A 21,893-nucleotide genomic window follows, 5' to 3' on the forward strand; every position below is an offset into this window, starting at 1 on the left:
TTCTGTTTGATAAACACATCTTTATTGATTTTAATAATTTGACAGAAGACACCAGCCAGCCATCACAACACCATGAACGTCCAGGAGTACATACAAGGTTTTGTGCTACCCCATTTACAGACACAAATAAATGCAAGGTAACATGGATTTGGAGACCCGTGTGCCTCATACATGATTTTTTCTTGCGTGGCACACCAATCCACCCCAGTCCGCCAGCGTCCAACACTCGGGGGGTTGGTGCATTTCCAGGAGGCCGCGGTGTCCTTTTTGGCTACTACCATTGCTGTAGTGAAAAACATCTTCTCGTTCCTAGACCCATCCAACCCGCCAGTAATACCCAGGATTGTGTGCTTTGGATTGTGGGGAACCTCCCACCCCAATATCTCTGTGAGTTCCTCCTCAATTTCCTCCCAGAACCGCATCAAGCGGGGGCATGCCCACACCATGTGAAGAAAATCAGCTGAATCGTGACCGCACCTAGTACAGGCGGAGGTCGGGCTACATCCTGCTCGGTGAAGGTGCACCGGGGTGAGGTAGGCTGCAAGTAAATAGTTGAGTTGTACCAAACGTAGCCGGGTGGAGGCGGTGACCGTGCTAGGGGCCATAAGGGTGTCGTGCCAATCCTCCTCCTCCAGGGTACCCACCCATTCCTCCCAATGAGTTTGTAATCAATTCAGGGAACCAGGGGAATTATTGATCGGTGTGTGGTAGATGCATGAGATGCCACCCTTCCCTAGGTCCCCCAACCTAATCTGTGCTTCAGGCGTGCCATGGTCAGGAAGCCGTGTACCTGTTGTGAGGTGCGTATGGAGAGCATGTTGCAGTTGCAGGTACCAGTAGAACTGCGACGGATGCAGGGAGTATCTACTTTGAAGTTCTCTGAAGGAACGCATGTGATCCCTCACCCATACATCGCCTAGTTGTGAGACTCCTATAAGGTCCCAAGCCCGGAAACCATGCAGCCCATTAACCTCTTTGATCCAAGTCCTCTGCCACAGGGGTGTACACTGGGTCAGTGTGTGTGTCCACTTGGTGTGTTGCAGTGCGACCCGCCAGGCCAGTAACTTGGAGCTCGTCACCTCTGGTAAGTGGGAAGGGATAGGAGCCCCATACAGCTTAGACTGAACCTTGGTTAGGCCCAATTCCCCCAATTCAAGCCAGTAAGCCACCCCCTGTTCAACCAATTATGTATAGAGATTAGGCGCGTGGCAAGGTACTACAAATGTAGGTGAGTCATTCCCAGACCCCTGTCAAACGAGTTGATCCTACAAACATTCAGTACCAGTCGGGCCCTACCTTTACCCCAAAGGAACCTATTGGCCATGCTATCCAATTAGCAAAACCATTTCTGGGGAAGCATAGGGGGGTATTTTGAAGAACGTAGAGGAACAGGAGGATAACCATCATTTTAAAGAGGGCGACCCTCCCCATTGGGTTCAGGGGCAGTGTTTGCCACTTCCCGCCTTAGCCCATCTCACCAGGGGAGTGACGTTGAGGACCCAGCTAAGCTCAGGGAGTAGAGTCATCCATATCCCCAGGTATTTAAATGATTGACGGTGAAGTGGTATGGTGGACTGCAATTCAAAGCATTTTTGGGAAAGGTGGAGGGGAGCTAGGACCGATTTGTCGGGGTTCAGCCGGAGGCCAGAGGCCCGTTCGAAGGAGTGCAGGATGCAGAGACAGTGGGGGTCTGAACGGGCAGGAACTGCTAAATAGATGAGGACATCATCCACATAAAGGGCGATTTTGTCAGTTTCGATGTTGGGCCAATTCCATCCCTGCATGTGCTCGCACAATCGTATCAAGGATGCCGAGGGCTCCGTCACCAGAGTGAAGAGCTAGGGGGGAAGAGGACAACCCTGCCTCATTCCCCTGCAGACTGAGAAGGGCTCCAACAGAACCCCATTCACCAGGACACGAGCCTGTGGATGGGCGTAAAGAACCCTAACCATGGCACTAAAGCGGGGACATCCCATCTCGTGAAGGACGTCCTCCAAAAATCCCCAGTCCACCGAATCAAAAGCCTTCTCAAAGTCTACAAGAAGAATCGCAAGGTATGGGGTGAGCAGGTGGCGGTGGGCCAAGGCCAATTGCAGTCTACGGAGGCAGTGCCGGGTACCACGTAAGGGCATGAACCCGCAATGGTTGGGGTGAACCAGTACAGATAAATGGGGTTTGAGCCACTGGGCGAGGACCGTGGCAAACAGTTTTACATCAGTATTGATGAGGGAGATAGGGCGGAAATCCGCACATCGTGGCAAGGGCGACTGGGACTTGGGAAGAACCACAATGGTGGCCATGTCCATCTCTTCGGGAAAGGAACCATTCTCAACAGCCTCCCGAAACAATTCCGCAAGATGAGGGGTGAGGGTTTCCCGGTAGTAAGTGTAGTATTTTTGAGGGAGGTCGTCTGGGCCTGGCGGATTGCCGGAGGAGATGAAGGTAATCGCCTCCCCAATTTCTTCATGGGTGATGTGGCGGTCTAGATCTTCCTGAATGAAGGGGCCCAGGTGAGGAAAGTGGCCGTTCCCGGCCTCCAGTAGACCTGTGAGAGAGAGGGTTGGAGTTCTAGCCTCATATCATTGGCGGTAATATGAAGCAAAGGCACGGCCATCTCCGCTGGGGAGCGGCACTCCGAACCATCCTGTGCCATGATTTCAGGGAACATGGGGTTTGTCCTATGGTATGTGGCTAAGCGGTGGAGGAGTGAGCCATTTTTGTCGCCCCAACCATACACCCTGGCCGTGGCTGAGCGCCAGAGGAGTTTGGCTGCTTCCAGTCACAATCTCCGAACGGAGGTGGGCAAGAAGTCTCACCTCGGATGCATCCGGGGGTTCGGACGGAGGCACACTCAAGGCGCAAAGCCTGCGCCTCCAGTGAGGTAATTTGCTCCACTTGATCTTGCCGCTGGAGTTTGACATGGCCCTTGGCGACCCCCCTAATCCTAGCCTTGCCAGCCTCCCACAGGGTGCCCGGGGAGGATACGGACCCGTCGTTGGACAGAAAGTATTGCTTAAGTTCCTGTCTCACCACCTTCCGGAACTCCTTGTCCTAAAGCAACCAAGCATTTAGCCTCCACGTCTGACGCATAGAAGCGGGAGGGGAGCCCGTGTGAATCATTACCGGGCAGTGGTCGGAGATGCCATGGGGGAGGATCAAGACGTCTTGAATCATGAGACAGTCCGTTGACAGAACAAAGATGGTGTTGATAAGCGCCTACGTATGATGAGCCGCTGAGGTGTGCGTGAACTGTGGGTGCCAAATACGCCATGCATCGCATAGACCCAGCAATGCGGACCAAGTCGTCAGCTGTTTCGCCTGTGCAAGTCCACTAGGGCAAAGGGGATTTTTCTCGCCAGACTGAGAAGGTAACATTTCAGCAGGACTATATTGGAAGGTTTGCCGGATTCTTAGACTAAGGTGGGATGTTTTAAGAAAAATGCACTTTTTCTAGTAGGCTGATACCTCTGGAAATCAGATAGGGGTGTGTCATAGACCATAAAATGTCAAACCAGGTTCCCATGTGGCTTACTCTGTGTCAACCCCACTGGCATCTCAAGGTTATATTACAATTTTCTGTCTAAACAGTTGACCATTGTAAAAGATTGTGACATGACTGTCCTTCACTTTAATTACAACCACAAGGTTGGCATTGATTTGTGTCGAAAATCGAGGGATTTTCCCTTCATCTTTAAGGATAGATTTGATTCCAGTTGAGCCATCACATCTTCCATTATTTTAAAGTTACAAGTTATTATCTCCTAGTGATGCATACTCTTTATTTTTAGATGTTTTATTGCAGTCCATACAACAAGCATGTATATAATTCTGTTACGTCTTTCCTCCTAGCGAAGCACAAGCATTCAATATGCCAAACTACATTTTCATTTAGAGTCCTCTTCCCTTTCCAAACCTGTTCATCACTTTGTCTGATGTCTCTCTTAGATAGTCGCTCATGTGTACTCTACGATAGCATGTCTTTATGCTTCCTTTCAGTTTTACTAACTATTTTATGTATGCCTCCCTGCTCTATACTACCATTGAATGACGTAATATACTAAAACAGTGAGATTCTGTTACAGTGGTTTGACGTTGCCCAGAAAACATTGATTTAGTGTAGTCATATTCCATGAAGGTATGTATGGTTAGTAATAGCATCTTTTTCAGAAATGTAGAATTTATTGAGTCATCTAATGTTTTCTGCCTACTACAATATGGCACTTAATTAATTATCTTCTGCTTAATATTGAGAGTGCACCAATAATGTATCCTCTATGCTCAGCACATTGTATTTGATTCGGATACCTATTACTGCACATAATGTCCCCTTATTCCATAAAAAGTTTCTGAACCTGCCTGCAGTAGTGCCGTAACAATGCTATGGCTTACATACATTTACCTTGACCCACCTGATGGGTTTACTTTGGGCCATCACTACCCTTTACATTCCCATAGGTAAGGTATTTTGGTATAGAGCATGTATCAGGTTTGAATACACGGCATTACCTACTCTTTTTGCTGACTATTGCTCCTCCTCAGTCTTCCCAGTATTAACACCTTTTTCGTGCCTGGCTTTCATTTACAATTATGACCACTTCCGAGTCCTTTCCCGATTGGATGGTTCAGCTGTAGATCAACTCCACATTAATTATTGCATGCTGAGTTTACAGTTGTTCTTATCCCTACAGGTTATGGTTATCATTTGTTTAATATCCTCCTTCTAAAGTACTTTTATTTTTATATTTGAAGATAGTGGTTAATTTCCATAATTTATTTCTGTTCACCAGGTGTTAATTGTTGATCTTTGTGGAAACAGTTTCCGGCAACAGGTGAGTCACATAAACAGTAAATGACTTTCAAAGTAATATCCAGAGCAACAACTGTAGGATCTGTCCATGTTCCAATACGATTAAGGGGACAGTTCAGCTCAGAATGTTGGTTTAGTGAAACTGTACATTACAACTGCATTTACAGTGAAGTCTATAGTGCAATCTGTCATCACTTTGATAGGCATCCAGAGTAAGCTCTAGAAAACGTTATTGCACTTGGAGAATGCATGCAAAATTTGGGCTGTCCCTCACCCAGTCCTAGCCTGGAACCTTCTAGGAGCAACTGTACTAAGTTTTTGGTGGGCGAGAATTGTCATGAAAAATACCGTTACACATTCAAGTTTATTGATGTTTGAGTTTGCAAGAGAAACCTGCATGACACTTCAACGTTTCTACCAATAACCATAACATTACGATAACAAAAATAATGTGCAGATTATTCACCATTGTGAGTGCACAATTAGGAAAATCCACGTATCCTGACAGCGAACAGAATGTGGAACTTAAAAAAAGCAAATGCTTCTTTAGCTCACATCGGTGCAAAAAGTTGTTTGCTTTCCCCTCTGTTTACAGTACACTGACACCTCTAACCCCACAGGCCATTATGAACAATGCGGTATTCCTCCCAAAATTGAATGTATCATTCTTCTATTTACAGTACAATGTTCCTTTCTAGTCCTAGGGGAACATTTTTCATAGTAACTGCAGTACTTTACAAATACCTGTCTTTCTAAATCCAGGTCCACTCCTAATAAACTAATGAAATAAAGTAGAATGATAAATAAAATAAGAAAGTAGAAACGCACATTAATTATGTTAAAGAAAAAACTGACGACCAGGAAAACAATGTTAAGCATGTCACTGTACAATTGCCTTCTTCCCAAGCCCAACATTGGTCACAAAATCACAGATGACATTATGAGATACATTGCCGTGAAGCCACTGTTGCCATTCCCAGACATCATAATTAACATGACACGAGATACCAAACCTGGTATGTGATTTCAAGCAACACTCTGTTACCTATTCCAGATTCATTGGCTAATTAAGGAGAACAGTAAAACGTGTGCATTTAATTCTATTATATGCACAGAACCCAGGCTGTCAATCTGGGTCCCTTCCGTTTTGAGACCATAGAACTAACCAAAGGAGTACCTCAGGGATCCTATCTTTGTCCCACTTTATTTAACATCTATATTGCTCCTTTGGCAGGTTTACTCAGGAAGCTAGGTTTTACACCCATCTCCTATGCTGATGATACGCAGCTCCTGCTATCCTTTGACAACCCTAATCCTAATGCCCAGTCCATCCTCTCAGAATGTACGAAAGCCATTGCCAGCTGGATGAGGAAAAATTTCCTCCAGCTCAACGCGGGTAAAACGGAAATTATGTTGTTTGGCGATACTCCTTTGAGATGGTCTCCGAGCTGATGGGCAACAGAATTGTGACCTGCACCGGAGCCCAAGACTGCGTTCAAAACGTAGGGGCCCGACTGGACCAGAAACTAATAACGAAGGAGCAGGCTTCTTCCACCATTGGCGCTTGCTCCCAGGCACTAGGTCTTTTGCAAAGAGTGTTTCCCTTCCTCTCCTTGTCCATTCATAAAACCTTGATCCAGGCACCAATATTAAGTCGACTAGAATACTTCAGTGCATTGCTGATCTCAGCCAGCGAAGCATCACTAAACAAATTGCAAGTGGTTCAAAATCCCGCTGCACGGCTGGATTCCATTGTTCCTGCCCTAAATCCTTCTCTTGCAGAGACTGCATTGGTTGCCTGTACGGAAGCGCATCCACTTCAAGATCTGCTGCATTGTGCATAAAGCCCTAAACGGCAAGGGCCCTAGTTATTTGGCAGAGAAATTAAAAAAACATCAGCCTCTTGGGACACTATGCTCAGGGACCACATCTCTACTTGTGGCCCCACGCTGCAAGAAAAGCTCGGCTAGACAGCAACGCCTTCTTCCAGTTAGCCCCTACCTTCTGGAACCAACTTTCAATCCATTTGCATGAATGCTCTGACCTCCTGAAGTTCCGCAGGCTTCTGAAGACTCTATTGTTCTAACTTATTCCTATGTTTTTGACCGACTAAGCAGTTCGCGACTGCGGAGATATCCCTTGGGGATGATTCAGGCGCTTTATAAATCTTAAATCAAATCAAATCAACACAGCACTATCCCTATTTATTCCTTTTCTGTATCAGAGATTAAAAATCCCAAAACTATCACGGGCATTACTTTTGTGAGATAAGAGGAGACATGTTCCAATGAAGAAGGCACTTATGATAAAAACGCGTTAGAGGTAATATAAAAGAAGGCATTCTAATTGATCTTTCTTTTCATTCAATTTACAGATATCAGACGAGGACAGCATTTTACCACACAAACTACAGGCAGCGCTTGTGCAAATTCTGGAACAACGAAATGACATCTTGTTCCACGAGCAACACTTTTCAGAAGGTGATTTATACTGTACATACACAAAAAGTAAAAAGCCATTTATGTTGGCCATAACGAAAAGCAACCTATCTTTGTATGCTTTGAGGTAAATTATATTAATTAAAATGTATTTTAATGAATACTGAAAAGAAATTCTTGCGTTTTCAGTTTCTTTTCATAGCAATATGAAATATTCTCCTGGTTAACCTACACATCAGTTTTATATGTTTTGTGAATGGTCTTAAAATCACACCTAGCCCCTCATTATGAGTGGCCACTTTATTCTGATGCAGGTGGTAATAACAGTGTTCACTTTAGCATGCATCACTTGTGGTATTGCCCAGGTCTCTAATTTTCATCCTCTTCCCCCCCTTTTTAATATCTATGTGAACACCTTAGCCAAAGCATTTGTAAAGACAGGTTCCAAAATGTACATCTATACGGACGCCATTCAGATATTGCTGCCCTTGGATAATAATCCTTCATCCCATTCGGCATTGCAACAAATGACACGCAGACAGTAAATCTGTCAAAGCTATAGTGAGCCAAATGCTGGAAGTCCGATTACATTGTATTTCTTCTGAGTTATTCAAAACATAAATCCTTAATATATGCACTCAGTAGTTATAAATATAATTGTTTTACAATATTAGGACACCTTGATGCTTCTTTACGTAGGATTTTATGGACACCTGTGGCCAGAGTTTTATTAAAGAACTGCCCAAATATATTTGAGTCATGAAACATCTTTTTTATCAGGTCTGTAAATGTTGACAGACCCACAAAGATAAACTAAAAAGTGGTGTGAGGAACGCTTGAGTACATTTCTACAATTCCTGTCCAATATTTTTTTGCCCATCATGTTACTCTAGACTGGGACCAGCCATGTGCAAATCATATACATTCCTGCTCCAAAAAGAACTGTCTAGCTCATAGTGCCAGATCAGGTCTCCTCCACTCAAGGAACTCAAGAACAGTATAAGCCTTACTGGGCCGTATATCTGAAGTGCAACTTAAGTCATGTGGCGCAGTGCGCACAGGGTCGAAATCTGGACTTACAAGTCAGAGATAGTGTGCCTCCCCTAGATGAACAAAAATGTGAAGGGCATAATTCTTGAATGAATCTCTTCCATTAGCAATTCCCCTGTGAACATTCCATAGGATCTCTTTTTGCCCATCATACCCACAGCATTTTAGGTATGAAAGTCGAAAGAGGAAATGTTTATAAAAATAAATTTAATTTGCTTTGATCTTTCATTCAAATGTGTTGCTATAAGTATGTTTCCATTTTTTTTAATGAAAATCTTTTCTCTTTTTTTAATTGGAAGCGGGTAGGTCTCTTTTTAAGTACAGTTTAAAATAAAGATTAAACGATTTGTTGAGAAACTGCAAATATACAAATTTGTACAATGTAATATCAGTAAAGTGTAGCATTTTCAATCTTACTTTTTTCTTTCATAAAGATGTAACGCTGAACTCCCTGGTTTCTGAGGCATTTGTTCGCTTCTTCGTGGAGATTGTTGGGCATTACTCTTTGCACATGTATGTCAATGAGAAAGGAGAGCGAATCTTCCAGCGAGACTCATTTCGCAAATCCCACACATCACGCAGTGTTCGGCAGTTCTTAGATATGTTCATGGAAACTCAGATGTTTGCTGGGTTCACCCAGGACCGGGAGCTTCGGAAAAGCGGAGTTAAAGGTACATCATTTTACTATTGCAAATGTAATATAGAAATGAGGCTTAAATATTTCAAATAAGTTGTACATTTTTGTGTTTTAGTGCGTTTGCACACTGTTAACACTGAGAGTAAACCAACAGAAAAATGCAATTGTGAACATAGCAGCCAGATTGAACAGAACAACACCATATTATTTTGCTTGCCAGAACTAGGATTTTCTGAGGAAAATCAGGTTATTCACAGGGTCACTGGAATTATGCAATTCTGTGACCACTGCATTTGACTAATAATGAAGGATTTGCCATATTTGCCACATAATACATCATCTGTTTGCAGATTTTACACAAAAAATTGTTTCCATCTCAAATGGATCAAGATTTACTAAACACATGCAAGGTCCTTTATAAAGGTTGCCTGGTCATCTTTCAGTTGCTTATTGGGTGTGTTAAATTGGTGAAATCTGTTCCCAGACAGTGTTACCACGAGCCTTTTCTCGCTGTATAATTTAGTCAAACCTGCTATATAAATTGGTCCTCCTCTGCCTCATAAATCCAGTGGCCATGATTTAAGAGAATTGAATTTACATGTAGGGACCAGCACTCATTCAATGAGCCTCTGACTAGCTGGCCATTTTCTTCTTTGTTATAACTTTAAGGATATACAAAAATATATGATATTACAATGTAGTAAAAATTAATTAATTAATCATATCTCACATATAGAGCTAAGTTTGGTGTCTTTTTTATTAAAGAGTACTGCGAAAATTCTAAAAAACATTGTTATGTTTATTTCTATTTAAAACAAAGAAAACTGTTGAGATTATGCACTATTATCTAATACAATGTAACAAAGATTTGATACAATTGAACAACAGACTTAAATATACACCAGTGTTTGGGTACACAATGAAAGCTTTCAGTGCAGGTTCATAAAGAAATCTATCATTCTTCTTCCTCCATTTGTGCAAGATCTAATAGGCATGGTTTATCTATTACTTAGGTGATCCAAGCCATTCAAACACACACCTGATTATTTATAGCAATATGGAATCTCCTTCCATTAATTCCAAACATTGTACAAGCTTAAATAGTTATAAGTGATATAAGTAGAATGGAGTCATTCATGGCAAAAAATTACCCCTACAGTGCAATACATATCTTTTTTTAACACTTTATTAATTTCTGGTAAAAAGAGAAGTCCGAACATTACACATATCAATATATCAGCATTATTAATACTTGCATGTCTTTAAAAACATCAAAACAATATTTATTTATTTATTTATTTAAGTTTTGTATAGCGCCAGCTGGACCCAAAGGTATCAGAGCGATTCACATCGAATACAAATAAGCATCAATAAGACAAGTAGGTCGAAAGCAGGTCAGGGAGAACATGGGGAAGTAAACGTCCATACAGTACCAGCAAGGGCGCACAACATGGCGGAGATCAAGGGAGAGTCGTCCGGCTCTCTCTGGGACCATGGAAATAGTGATCTATCAAAGTCACCATGGAGATAGTGATCTATCAAAGTCAGACGAGGGATTCTCGTTAAGATCCAGCCCGCTCAAGAAAGAGGGCTTTGAGTAGTATCTTGAATTTCGGGAAGGAGGCGGTCATCCTGATGGAGGGGGGATGGAGTTCCATATCTTGGGAGCATTACCCGCAAAACCTGTTAGATGTTTTACGTTTCTGTGATTTCAGGGGAATGAGTAGTAGCGTGTTGGAGCTTCTGAGGTTCCTAGACTGAGCTCTATTGACTGAGCTCTATTGAGTTTGTTGGCCAGATATTCCGGTTTTCGTGTGTGCAGGGCTTTGTGTGCAAGGCAAGCTGTGCGGAAGCTGGCTCGTAGGTTAATAGGAACCCATCTCAGATCCTTGAGAGCCGGAGTGATGTGCTCATATTTCTTAGTTCCTGTGACCATTCTTGCTGCTGCATTTAGGGTGGCAGTCAGAGGACCCAAGTGAGATTTGGCTGTTCCAGTCAGAGTAGCAAGGCCATAGTCAATCTTGGAGAGTACCAGTGCCTGAGTGGCCTGTTTCAGGTCCTTCGAGGGGAGGAAGGGTTTCAGTTTGTAGAGAAGTTTCAGGTTAAGGAAAGCACTTTTGGCAGTTTTAGAGATGTGTTCCTTCATGTCCAGTTTGGGGTCCAGAGTGATCCCTAGTGATTTGATGGAGGTTGTAGGTACAAGAAGAACATTGAGGGCGTTTAAGGCTTTGAGCCATTCAAGAATTTGGGGATTTTCAACTTTGTTTGATATGAGGAGCACTTCTGTCTTTTCTTCATTAAGTTTGAGGTGGTTGGATGAAAGCCAATGTTGGACCTCTGTGAGTGTGCCATTTAGTCTGTGTATGTCTGTGATCGATGTGGTTTTCAGGTAGAGTTGTGTGTCGTCCGCATAGAGGTGAAAGGGGATGTTGAAGTTACTTAGAATTGTAGTGAGGGGCTCCATGTAGATGTTGAAAAGTTGTGGAGAGAGTACTGACCCCTGTGGGACTCCTCTAGTAATGGGGAGGGGGTCCGATTCAAGCTTTTAATTTTGATTATTTGTGTGCGGTTGTTGAGAAAGGAGGCGAACCACTTGAGAACTGTCTTTTCCAATCCCGCTCTCTTCTGGAGGACATTGAGTAGTAGGGTATGATCCACTGTGTCAAACGCCGCCGAGAGGTCTAGGAGGATGAGGAGGCTACAATGGTTGGAGTCGAGTGACCTGTGTAGGTCATCCATCACATTGAGGATTGCGGTTTCTGTGCTGCAGCCCTTTCTGAACCCTGAATGGTGTGGGTCAAGAAGATTCAAGATCTCTAGGTGATGGGTTAGCTGAGACAGCACACATTTTTCCATAATTTTCGATAAGAGCGGAAGGTTCGAAACTGGTCTGAAGTTATTCATGACCTTAGGGTCGAGGCCGTTTTTTTTTAGAAGTGGCGTGACTTGACCTAGTTTAAGGCAGTCAGGAATGGAGCCATCGCTCAAAGAGCTGTTGATGATTTTGACCCAGATGGGGGCTAGAGTAAGTTTCAGGCCTTCGGTCAGTCTCGAGGGTAGTTGATCAAGCGAGTGTGACGAGGGATTAGCGGTGGCAATGAGATCGCTTATCGCTTCAATTAGGATGGGTTGGAAGGAAGACCAGCGAGTGGCTGCGGTTGTTGGTCTTGAGTGGGTAGAAGCAGTGGGGAGCAACTCTATGAGTGTGAAGGGCAAACCCAGAAGCATTCCCTCCAGGTCCTGATTCTCCACTGACATCAACGATGAGCATAGACTCCTAAGAGCCATGGAAAGATCCTGGAGGAACAACCCCACTGGACACATCCGGGACCAACTCAAGGCAGCTCGCAAAACCTACCTTAATCATATCAAGAACAAAAAGTCATCCTTCTTCAGATTTGCTCTAGACAAGGCTAAAAACCGCCCCAAAGAACTCTTCAATATCACCAAGAACCAAACCTCCATTCCTATGACAGACAGCTTAACAGCGTCCAAAGCCCAATGCGATGACTTTGCTAACTTCTTCAACAAAAAAATTGCCTCAATTGACCGATCTTTCAGCGACACGCCCTCCACCCTCATAGAGTTGCTCCCCACTGCTTCTACCCACTCAAGACCAACAACCGCAGCCACTCGCTGGTCTTCCTTCCAACCCATCCTAATTGAGGCGATAGGCGATCTAATTGCCACCGCTAATCCCTCGTCACACTCCTTTGATCAACTACCCTCGAGACTGACCAAAGACCTGAAACTTACTCTAGCCCCCATCTGGGCCAAGATCATCAATAGCTCTTTGAGCGAAGGCTCCATTCCTGACTGTGGAGTGGGACAATAAGGGGGAGGGGTATCTAAGTCAACTGTGTCTTGGCTAGTGGTATAGAGAGAAGCGGTTTTGGTAGGCGATTGAGGGGATGTATTAAGAAGGTCTGATTCTAGAGTTTGTAAATAATTGTGAAGGGGGGTTGTAATGTAGCATAAACTTCGCTAGTTAAAACTAGAATGTCATACTCCTGTGCCAGGCTGTAGAGATTGGACAAAATGTGTTTGCCCCAATAGCAAAGCAATGGCTGAGAACTGGCAAAGAGTTTTAGGAAAAGACGAAACATTACCTGGGAGTGCCACGAGGGGGAGGGTTTAAGGGTCAGTGAAGTCATATGGGATAAAATCTCAAAGACCGCTGTCCAATATGTGGCAATGATGGGACAGTGCCTTGTCATATGTGCGAAGTCAGCTTCTGGTGCTTTGCACTTGGATGTACGTTGTTACAATGCATGCTTTTACCATGCATGCCTTTACAACTGAGGTTTTTCAACGCAAGTCGTTACAACGACTTGCGTGGGGGTGCTGGATAGTGAATAGTTTAATTTACTATTCCAACTCAAGTCCCCGTGGATAGTAGGGAAGGTGTTGGATAGTAAATTAAACTATTACCTATCCTAGAGCGCCCCCCAGCGCAAGTCGTTGTAATGACTTGCGTTGAAAAACCTGCATTGTAAAGGTACTGCGTGGTAAAAGTTGAGTTGTAAAGGATGTTTCCCTTTGCACTTAGATGTAGTGCAATAATTAAACAAAGATTTCCCAAATGCATATCTAAAATCAGTTTGAGTAAACCATGCTTTTAAATACTTCTTGACAACCTAAATTGAGTTCACACTCTCTTCCTTTCAGAGTATATAGTCATTTATCACAAGCCTTTAAATAGGAACCATATACTGTCAGATTTGTCTTTTTTAAGTCATTGAGTATTCACCTTCCCAAACTTCTACTATAGAAAGTAACATGTCAAGTAATGACCATTTGAATTGTATGTTCTCTAATTGACTTCATATCAAACTCCAGTCAAATGACCTGAATATTGGTTCCTTGATGAAACCCCAAAGGCTCTGCCACATGGAATCTTCCTCAGATACAGCAAATTTGGGGATCACAGTTTCCGGCCATAGATTGTTACATGGATAACTTTTGTTGAGTAAGTCCGGAGGGCAATGATTCTCCTTTATACTTAACATCACACTATAAGAGGCTACTTCATGGCCTGGTTTTCATAAAGAGATTCCATGTCATCTTTTATTGAAATATTATGCCTAAATATCTACATTCTGATACTTACTCTAATTTGTGATTAGCTATACACAAGGAACCTTTATCCTTCAAGACACCAAAAGTCAATATTAAGTGCTGCTAAATTTCCCTTTGCGTATCCAAAGAGAATACTGATGATTCTTTGCAGTCCTACTAACATCTGATCCAATGACAATAGAGCAAGATCATATAAAATGCTTGGATTTTGTTAAGCCCTAGCCAAGATGGATTGAAAGTAGTAAGCTTCAATAGAAGAAGACATCATTTCTGAAAATAATAAATATATTGGAAGCAGTATATCCTGTCAGCTTCTTCTCTATTCATAAATCGTTTGATTAGACAATAGAATGACATAATGAGCAAACAAAGAATAGGGAAACAACCCACACCTTTGTGTTTTGTTATCATTTTTTGTATATCACTAATAGACCTTCATTATGCTGAAGAAATCTCTTCCTTATCTCTGATGAACACAGTATCGATGAATACTCACAGTGGCATAGAAAACCTTGAGGGGGCCCCCTGCAAAATACAGACTCACTCAGGAGCTCGCAGGCCAGGGTACTGTGCTGAGGGGGCTCCCTGGACCTTGGGTGGCCCACGTACTGTGGAGGCTGCAGGGGCCTTTGTTACACAACTGAATACTCATATGAAATGTTCTAAGATGAAGAGTCTTCTATATTCTGTTTCTCATATCACTTCATTGTTATGTTTCCCAGCCTCTAATAAAGTAATAAAATATCGATTAGCCATTTGTAAATGACAGTAAGCAATGAGAGCTGTACAGTCAGGTCGTGCAAATTCTGGTAAATCACTCTTTCTGAATTAGCTGCTAATATTCACCCTACATAAAACCTGTGCTGAGATTCAGCATCACCCAAGGCCTTGTAACTCTTTGAAATTCACTATCACAGAGCCCAGTAAGTCACTGAAGTTAGTTGGCCTTCAGCACCATCTCACTAACTAAAGTTAATCATCTCTAAATGTCCCGCTCAGTGAAATGTACAATTTGTCCTCTCCTAACTCTTTAAAATTTCCCTTAATTCGTCCCCCTCATCAAAGTGAAGTTCACCGGCATTCATGTCTTTCTCTCTCGCCGTAATCAATATTCAGGCCCCATCTCTGGCGCACAGAGATTAACCAAAACCATATCTTCAAATTGTCTGTCTTAGAATATTCATTACATTGGCTTGCAACACCCAATTCTCTCTTCTTTTGAACTAAAGTCTCCTATTTGAAAGCTTATCAGAAGACCAAACAATTCCTTTATTCCAAATACTGCTCTTACACTTGTGCTGTTAATTTGTTCCTTGTTTAAACTAACAATTAACAATTTGCTGTATGTCGTGTGATGTAGGTGTTTATATATGTATTAGATTTGCCAATTTGAAGATGTACTCTTGTTCCTTTTTAGACACTGCTGCTAAAATTACTCTGTATTAATTCTGTACATTGTAATGCAAATTTATATTGTAGATAATATTTTCAATACTCCCTCAGCCATCCAATTTCTCTGTCAACTACAACTTCTGCTACTAAAACTTAGTATTATTAGTTTATAAAGCACGACCAGCTACCCATAACCAGGTACTGGGGAGGGAGCTTGCTAGGGAGATACAAAGAGAAAAGAGAGCAAAGCAATTGAAAAGCCAAGTGTCAGGTTTTTCTGGGTACAAAAATAGTGAGGTACAGGGACAGATAAAGAGGAAAAAAGGTATTTGAAAATTTAGATTTGCGAGTAGGCGCACCCTATCAGATGTGTCCATTAAATTCGAGGTCTTGCGTAAATGAAGGCTGGGCAAACCAATTGAAAAGCACAATAGCAAATATGCAGATGTTTTAGCTTCCAGTCAATGAAGAGTTTTGAAGTGGTAAGAGATGGAGCAGTGTGAAGCAAGTAATAAGAGGAGCCTGTCAGAGAGATTTGCTAAATTCACTGTCAGACACATCAAGGAAGGCTGAAATGTAAAGAGTTACCATAGTCAGTGTGGTATAAAATAACCGCCAGAACCACAGACTGAATTATATTGCAAACCTTGTGCAAGTAAAGGAAAAAGGAGGGCATACAAAACATTAATTTGCTTCATAATGGGTTGAAATAAGTAATAAATGAAACCCTTTCTTTGCAGTGTCCATGTGAATGGGCGCAGGGCCACTAAAGGGAAATTGCAAAGAAGAAGCACCAAAAATTAGGACCTCTGTTTTTTTCACCATTCGGTTTAGGTGCACTGGCAATCATCCAGTTGTCCACCTCCAAGAGGCAAGCTGTTGGATACATTTGTAAATTGTGTGTCTCTTGCCTATGACATCAGATTAAAATTGAAGCTGTGTATTAGATCAGCAAGAGGAGACAAGTAATTTTTGAAAATTTAAGGACTTGCCATTTTGTTACTTCTGTTTTCTTCTGCTTCTGTCTTGCTTGAATGCAGGTCAAATTGTTTACTACTCTTTTTATTAACAATTGTATTTTCATATGTTACTCTTGTGCTCTCTTCCATGGCCTCATATTGTTATAAAAGAAGATCTCCAATGAGGAGAGTTTATGTTCTTTTGGCATATGAATACATTTATCATATCCTATCTCTTAAGCCTGACTTTCTGTGTATAATATGGTCAGTTTTTGGTTCTCCCATCCAATGCCTTCTATACGATTTGCCCAGGGCATCTACCTTCCAAGGGGCCCCTGTGGAAAGTAGACTTTCCCTCTATTTGACCTCTCTCCCTCCTTACCTACCACTATCTTTGATTCTGTATCCCTACCAAGTTTCCCAGGCAAAACATAGTTTAACTGCTTTTTATGTCTCTGTTCAAATTTAACATATAGATAAGTATTGATCGACATGATACAGCCTTGAATTAGCAGGAAATTGGTAATAAAATTCAAATTTATTTCTAAGGGTCCCCACAAAATATGTCTTGGCCTTGGCCCCTAAAATCCATAAGTTGACAATGAGGTTCAGTGGAACCTTGCTTGCGATAGCTCCTTTCAGGAGTTCGAACACCCCCATCCCCACTCTTGCTAATTGTGAGAGCTTTAGATATAATATTAACAAGACACCTTTCTTTATCTCATACTCTATCTCTCACCTCATCGGTAAATTGCATACTGCTCATCAAGCCCTTTAGATTTGCAATCTTTATTCATCGCTTATTGCTTAGTAATACAAAACAAGAAAGTAAGCATATAGAGAGAAATTCTATACAAGACTCCCTGTTCGGATCAAACAGCCAAGTAGGAATGGATAGTACCAATTCTCTGCAAATGGACAAGGGTGACCGTAATGTTACGTCAGCTCCCATCATAGGACCAAGTAATGCCGAAAGGGGAAGCAGAAAGGACTTTCCTACTGAGTCTCAATGTAAGATAACAATTCAGGGAAGGAACAGGGGGATGGAAGTCAGATGAGGGACCGCAGGTGGAAGACCCAGAAAAATTATTATATGAATAAGATAGCTGTGTGCAGTCGGGAACATAGAGTGGTCACATCCCCAGGACAACAGGGTCAATCAACGGCAATTCGCCCTTAGCCCTGACCAATAGGAAGGAAGGTCGATGGGGCTCAATTAGAGGGTACATCTTTACTCACAAGGAAGGCACCCTCGACTTCCTCAAACGTCTGTAGCTTGTCATTGAGCTGGTAAGAAACTCTTTCCCGGCAGGCTATTCAGTGGAGTTCGATCAACCACTTATTGCAAGTCGGTTTGGGTAAGTTGTCGTCAGAGGCAATGTATACAGGGGTTTGCCATTACTGGTGAAGCAATCAGCCAATTGTGTTTGTGCATTGCCTCCTAGGGGAAACCTAAAATGTCACATTGGCTCAGGTGATCCAACACATATGACCATAGGTGGAAAGGGCTGAACAGGACCATAAAATGTAGATTAAGTCACAGTGTTGAATGCCCCACCTCTGGCAGAGGTTGTGGTGCAGGTTTATGCCCATTTAAGCTTCCATAGTGACCAGTACCAGCCGGTCAGGACCTCGAAGTACAATAATTTTAATTTGGACTCCCAAAGGACTGTGTCATGAACTAAAAGTATGGTTTCCCAGTCATTGGGAGAGTATGCCTTACTTCGTAGAAGCTCTCACATGAATCTGGTGGCCATGAGGGTCGGGAGTGAGTGTAGGATTTTATCAAGAACTCCAAACAGGCCAGATACCACAACCCTGTATTGATCCAATATATGCAGGTATTAGAGGAAAGGTGATATCTGCATTTCCACAGAAAGTGCCCTAGAGGTAGAGTGGACAGAATGTGCCAGCTGGTGATACCGCCAATGATCCAAATCTTGTAGCCCAAATTCTCCTCAAAGAGTCAGGAATGATGTAAGCCTCCTCTTGTCAAATATTTCATCCACTCGTTGCAGAACGCACACATAAAAGGATGCCCAGAAAAGCAGTTGGCCACCTATACACAGGGCTGGATAATGCCACAATGGTGCCTTATGGTGCAGCTGGGTGAGATATCCACCTGTTTGTGGGAATCTTTCCAAGCCACTGCAGTTGCTGCCAAAATCAGGGTTCACACTACTGGGTTGGTGGTAGAGAGTTAAGGAGGAATGTCACGTTTCTGAAGCAAAGGATAACATTCTCAAGGCAGACCCAAAACAGGTTCACATCCACAAATCAAAAGCGCTGCCAGCTGAGATGAGTGGAAGTTCAGGCTATTGGAGGCTAGATGGGAAAGCCGCAGTCTGCCCACCAGTGTATCCCCCCATATATGAAATGCATAGAACCTGGGTTTGAGCCCACTCCTGATGTGGGATTTGATATAAGAATCAATTTCTGCTAGAAGGTGTTTGGATATTAGGAGGGGTAGCATGCTCAAGAGGTCATGGAAGTAGGGTGTCACTTATCTTCACTGTTTGGACTTTCATAAATAGTGACAGATTGAGATGTGACCATTTCAGGGATGTTTCAATTAGGGGAAGGAAATTATCCTCCACCATATGGAGTGTCCCCTATTGATACAAATTCCCAGGTACGTGGGGGCTCTCTGATATCCACCTTATGTTGTAGCCCTGAACACATGCAAGGGTAGTGATTCTGGACATGGGCAGAGCCTCACTTTTTGACCAGTTGACTTTGTGACTCGACAGGGTAGAGAAGTCCTCTATTATAGGCATTGCAGCCAATATAAAGCAGAGCCCTAATCTCACCAGCATGGGTAGGGCACCCTCTACATCCTGTGTTTTACAGACAGCCCTGGCTAAAGGTTCTTTGGCATGGAGGAACAGCAGCAGTGATAAAGGACATCTGTGCCTGGTCCCTAAGGCAATCTAGAGGGACTCTAAGAGGAAACCTACACAGGATAACTCAGCCATCAGGTTGCCGTACCGTAGTTGGACCTTACTGATAAAGTTGTCTCCCAATTCCATGCAGGACATAACTTGAAAAAGGTGTTGTTAATCCAAACTATTGAATGCCTTTTCCGTGTCCTACGAGAGTGCCAAAATCTTTGATGGGTCATCCCTTGTGTGCCACAATAAGTGGACAAGGGTCCGAAGTTGATTGCAGGAACTCCATCCAAGAACTAATCCGACATGTGAGTCATGAATGAGCTGGGAGATCATCCTCTCCAAATGGGTCACTAGGATCTTAGCCATTATTTTGAGATCCACGTTCAGGAGGGAGAGCGGACGATAACTGGCACACTCTAAGAGATCCTTGTTATCTGTTAGAAGAGCGATGACAGCTTTATTGAATATGGACCATAGATAATGATTCTTCACTGCCTCATTAAGTGCCCCGGTTAGGTGTGGTGTGATAAGCTCCATCCCAGTTTTATAAAACTCCACAGGGCACCCATCTTCACCCGAAGATTTGCAAGTTGGGATAGCTGATCATGTCTCTGCGGCTTTCTCCATTGTGCATCCTCATTAAAAGAGGGAAGATGCAGGGGTTCCAGGAATGCCTCAATCTGTGCAGGAGTATCCTTGAGTTCTCAGATAGTCTGGGAAGAGTAGTATGCTGCAAATCTGTTCACTATATCCCTGAGATGCCCCAAGGTATTGTCCAAGGACCTTTAAATTATTATACTGTGCCTTGTTTGCCCAATGGGCAGTTAATTCTTCTAAACATTATCTTCACTCAGTGGCTTTAGACAGGTATGATGATTTCTTTGAATACACACGTGGATTACTCACAGTGCTGCATAAACTCACCACTTGCACATTTGAATCACTAATTTCATTCTCCATACCTAATTTTCAGCAAACACTCACAAACCTCCTCCACGTCTGCCTCTGCAAAGCACTGCAGTGCTCGCATGTTTCACTAAATTATACTCACAGGACATTGTTCTTGGATTCTTTGAGTGACAGTACAAATGTATAGCTGCAGGAATCTTTAAAATAAAATATACCTTTTTTCTTGCTAAGTAGGATGCAGCTCCTCATATTCTCCAAACTATTGAAAGTGTCATTGTCTTACTGCAAGTTTGCCAATATGCCTAGAGACTGCTAGAAATCATAACTGCAGCATACAATGAGAGATGCAACCTTATTGATTAAGACAAAATAACAAGATATAATGGGCAATTTTTACTTTATAAACTTGGGTACTATATCTCTCTGTTTAAGTCATCCCTTTATTCATGTATGCTGTGTACTGGAGGCCTTGCTCTTCCTAAACTATTTTTTTTACCAATAAAACATTCTCTTTAACAGGTCTGTTCGAGGTGCGTGCCTGCGAGTATTTGGAGAGCATACCTGAATCTGAACCTAGTGGTGTGAATAAATTTCTAAGAGGCCTAGGTAAGCGCATATGAATGGGTTTTACTGTTGTCATCCCCTCAATGTGTGACACCTTCTCCATTTCTCTTACTCAGCAGTCTAGCGACCTCACTGCTATGCAGCCCAGGTGCAGCACTAGAATGACTGATCACTGTGCCCAACAGGAAAAAGGAGATTTAGTAAGGATGTGTTAGGAGCAATCAATCTGTGGAAAGCAGGGAGTCCTTCCTGGCCCCCTGGCCCCAGGGAATGTACAACACTCAATAGAGCCCCCATGACTCAGCTTAGAGGCTGCACTTCTATTCTAAAGGGAGTACAGCCTTAGCCACATACTGTGATGAAATTAACCGTCTCATCCAAGAGCCTTCACTCACCACCAACAGCTCCTCCATTCCTATGGCTCACCAGACCTGCACACCAGGCGTCAGAAGCAGGAAGTGGTGGGGAGACCACAGCTTAGAAAGAACAGCAAGCCCATGTGTAGTAGAAAGCATGGCCTGTCGGCCTAAGGGTAATTGCAGCCACAACCAGCTCCTAGCCTGCAGGCAAAGCACTTGCTGATTCCAAGGTAGGTGGGCAAAGTCACAGGCCAGTCCAATCTGACTGCCGTGTGCAGCCCTGGGCAATGCATTCAGGATGGATTCTGATGCTGTTGTAAGGACTGTCAGGGCAATCAGAGTACTACTGGGCATAAGGACTGCTTCCCAGTCTAGTGCACCACAAATGGCTCAGGATTGAATTGTAATGTACGGATTTGGCAGAATGTGGAGCTGCAAAGTCATTGCACACTGCCTATGTTTATTAGTCCCCCAGTTACTATTTTGGAACCTTTGCACATACATCATTTTTATCAACCTGAATGCATCTTCTCGGCCCACCTCTATTAGAATTTTGTGATTAGTATTGTTTATCCAATGTATAAATATGATTACTTTTGTCATTGTAAATTAAATGAAAAAGGATAGTGTCAGTGATTCTTTTACATTTTATATATTGTTCCTTTCAAGATACTTGCATTTTGGTGCATACTCACAATGTCATATGATAGCACCACACACCTGCTTTATTAAGAGGTTTGTTTTGTTTGTGTCTCATAGATGTTATTACTGGTTTATCTGTGAAGCCTCAGACCTACATTACATTCCA

At 42.8% G+C, this 21,893-nt stretch overlaps 1 protein-coding gene across 3 annotated transcripts in view; it reads left to right on the forward strand.

Moving 5' to 3' along the window:
* DENND2C (DENN domain containing 2C) overlaps positions 1 to 21,893 on the forward strand; it is a 388,745-nt gene that overhangs the window by 363,354 nt on the left and 3,498 nt on the right. For all 3 annotated transcript variants that reach the window (XM_086923286.1, XM_086923287.1, XM_086923288.1), the window contains exons 15-18: positions 4,788 to 4,829; positions 7,182 to 7,287; positions 8,730 to 8,966; positions 20,682 to 20,768. In XM_086923286.1, coding sequence (XP_086779412.1) covers positions 4,788 to 4,829; positions 7,182 to 7,287; positions 8,730 to 8,966; positions 20,682 to 20,768 — 472 coding nt within the window. The remainder of the gene's footprint in view (positions 1 to 4,787; positions 4,830 to 7,181; positions 7,288 to 8,729; positions 8,967 to 20,681; positions 20,769 to 21,893) is intronic.

Source organism: Lissotriton vulgaris, chromosome 5 (assembly GCF_964263255.1).
Source record: "Lissotriton vulgaris chromosome 5, aLisVul1.2, whole genome shotgun sequence".
Classification (NCBI taxonomy): Eukaryota; Metazoa; Chordata; class Amphibia; order Caudata; family Salamandridae; genus Lissotriton; species Lissotriton vulgaris.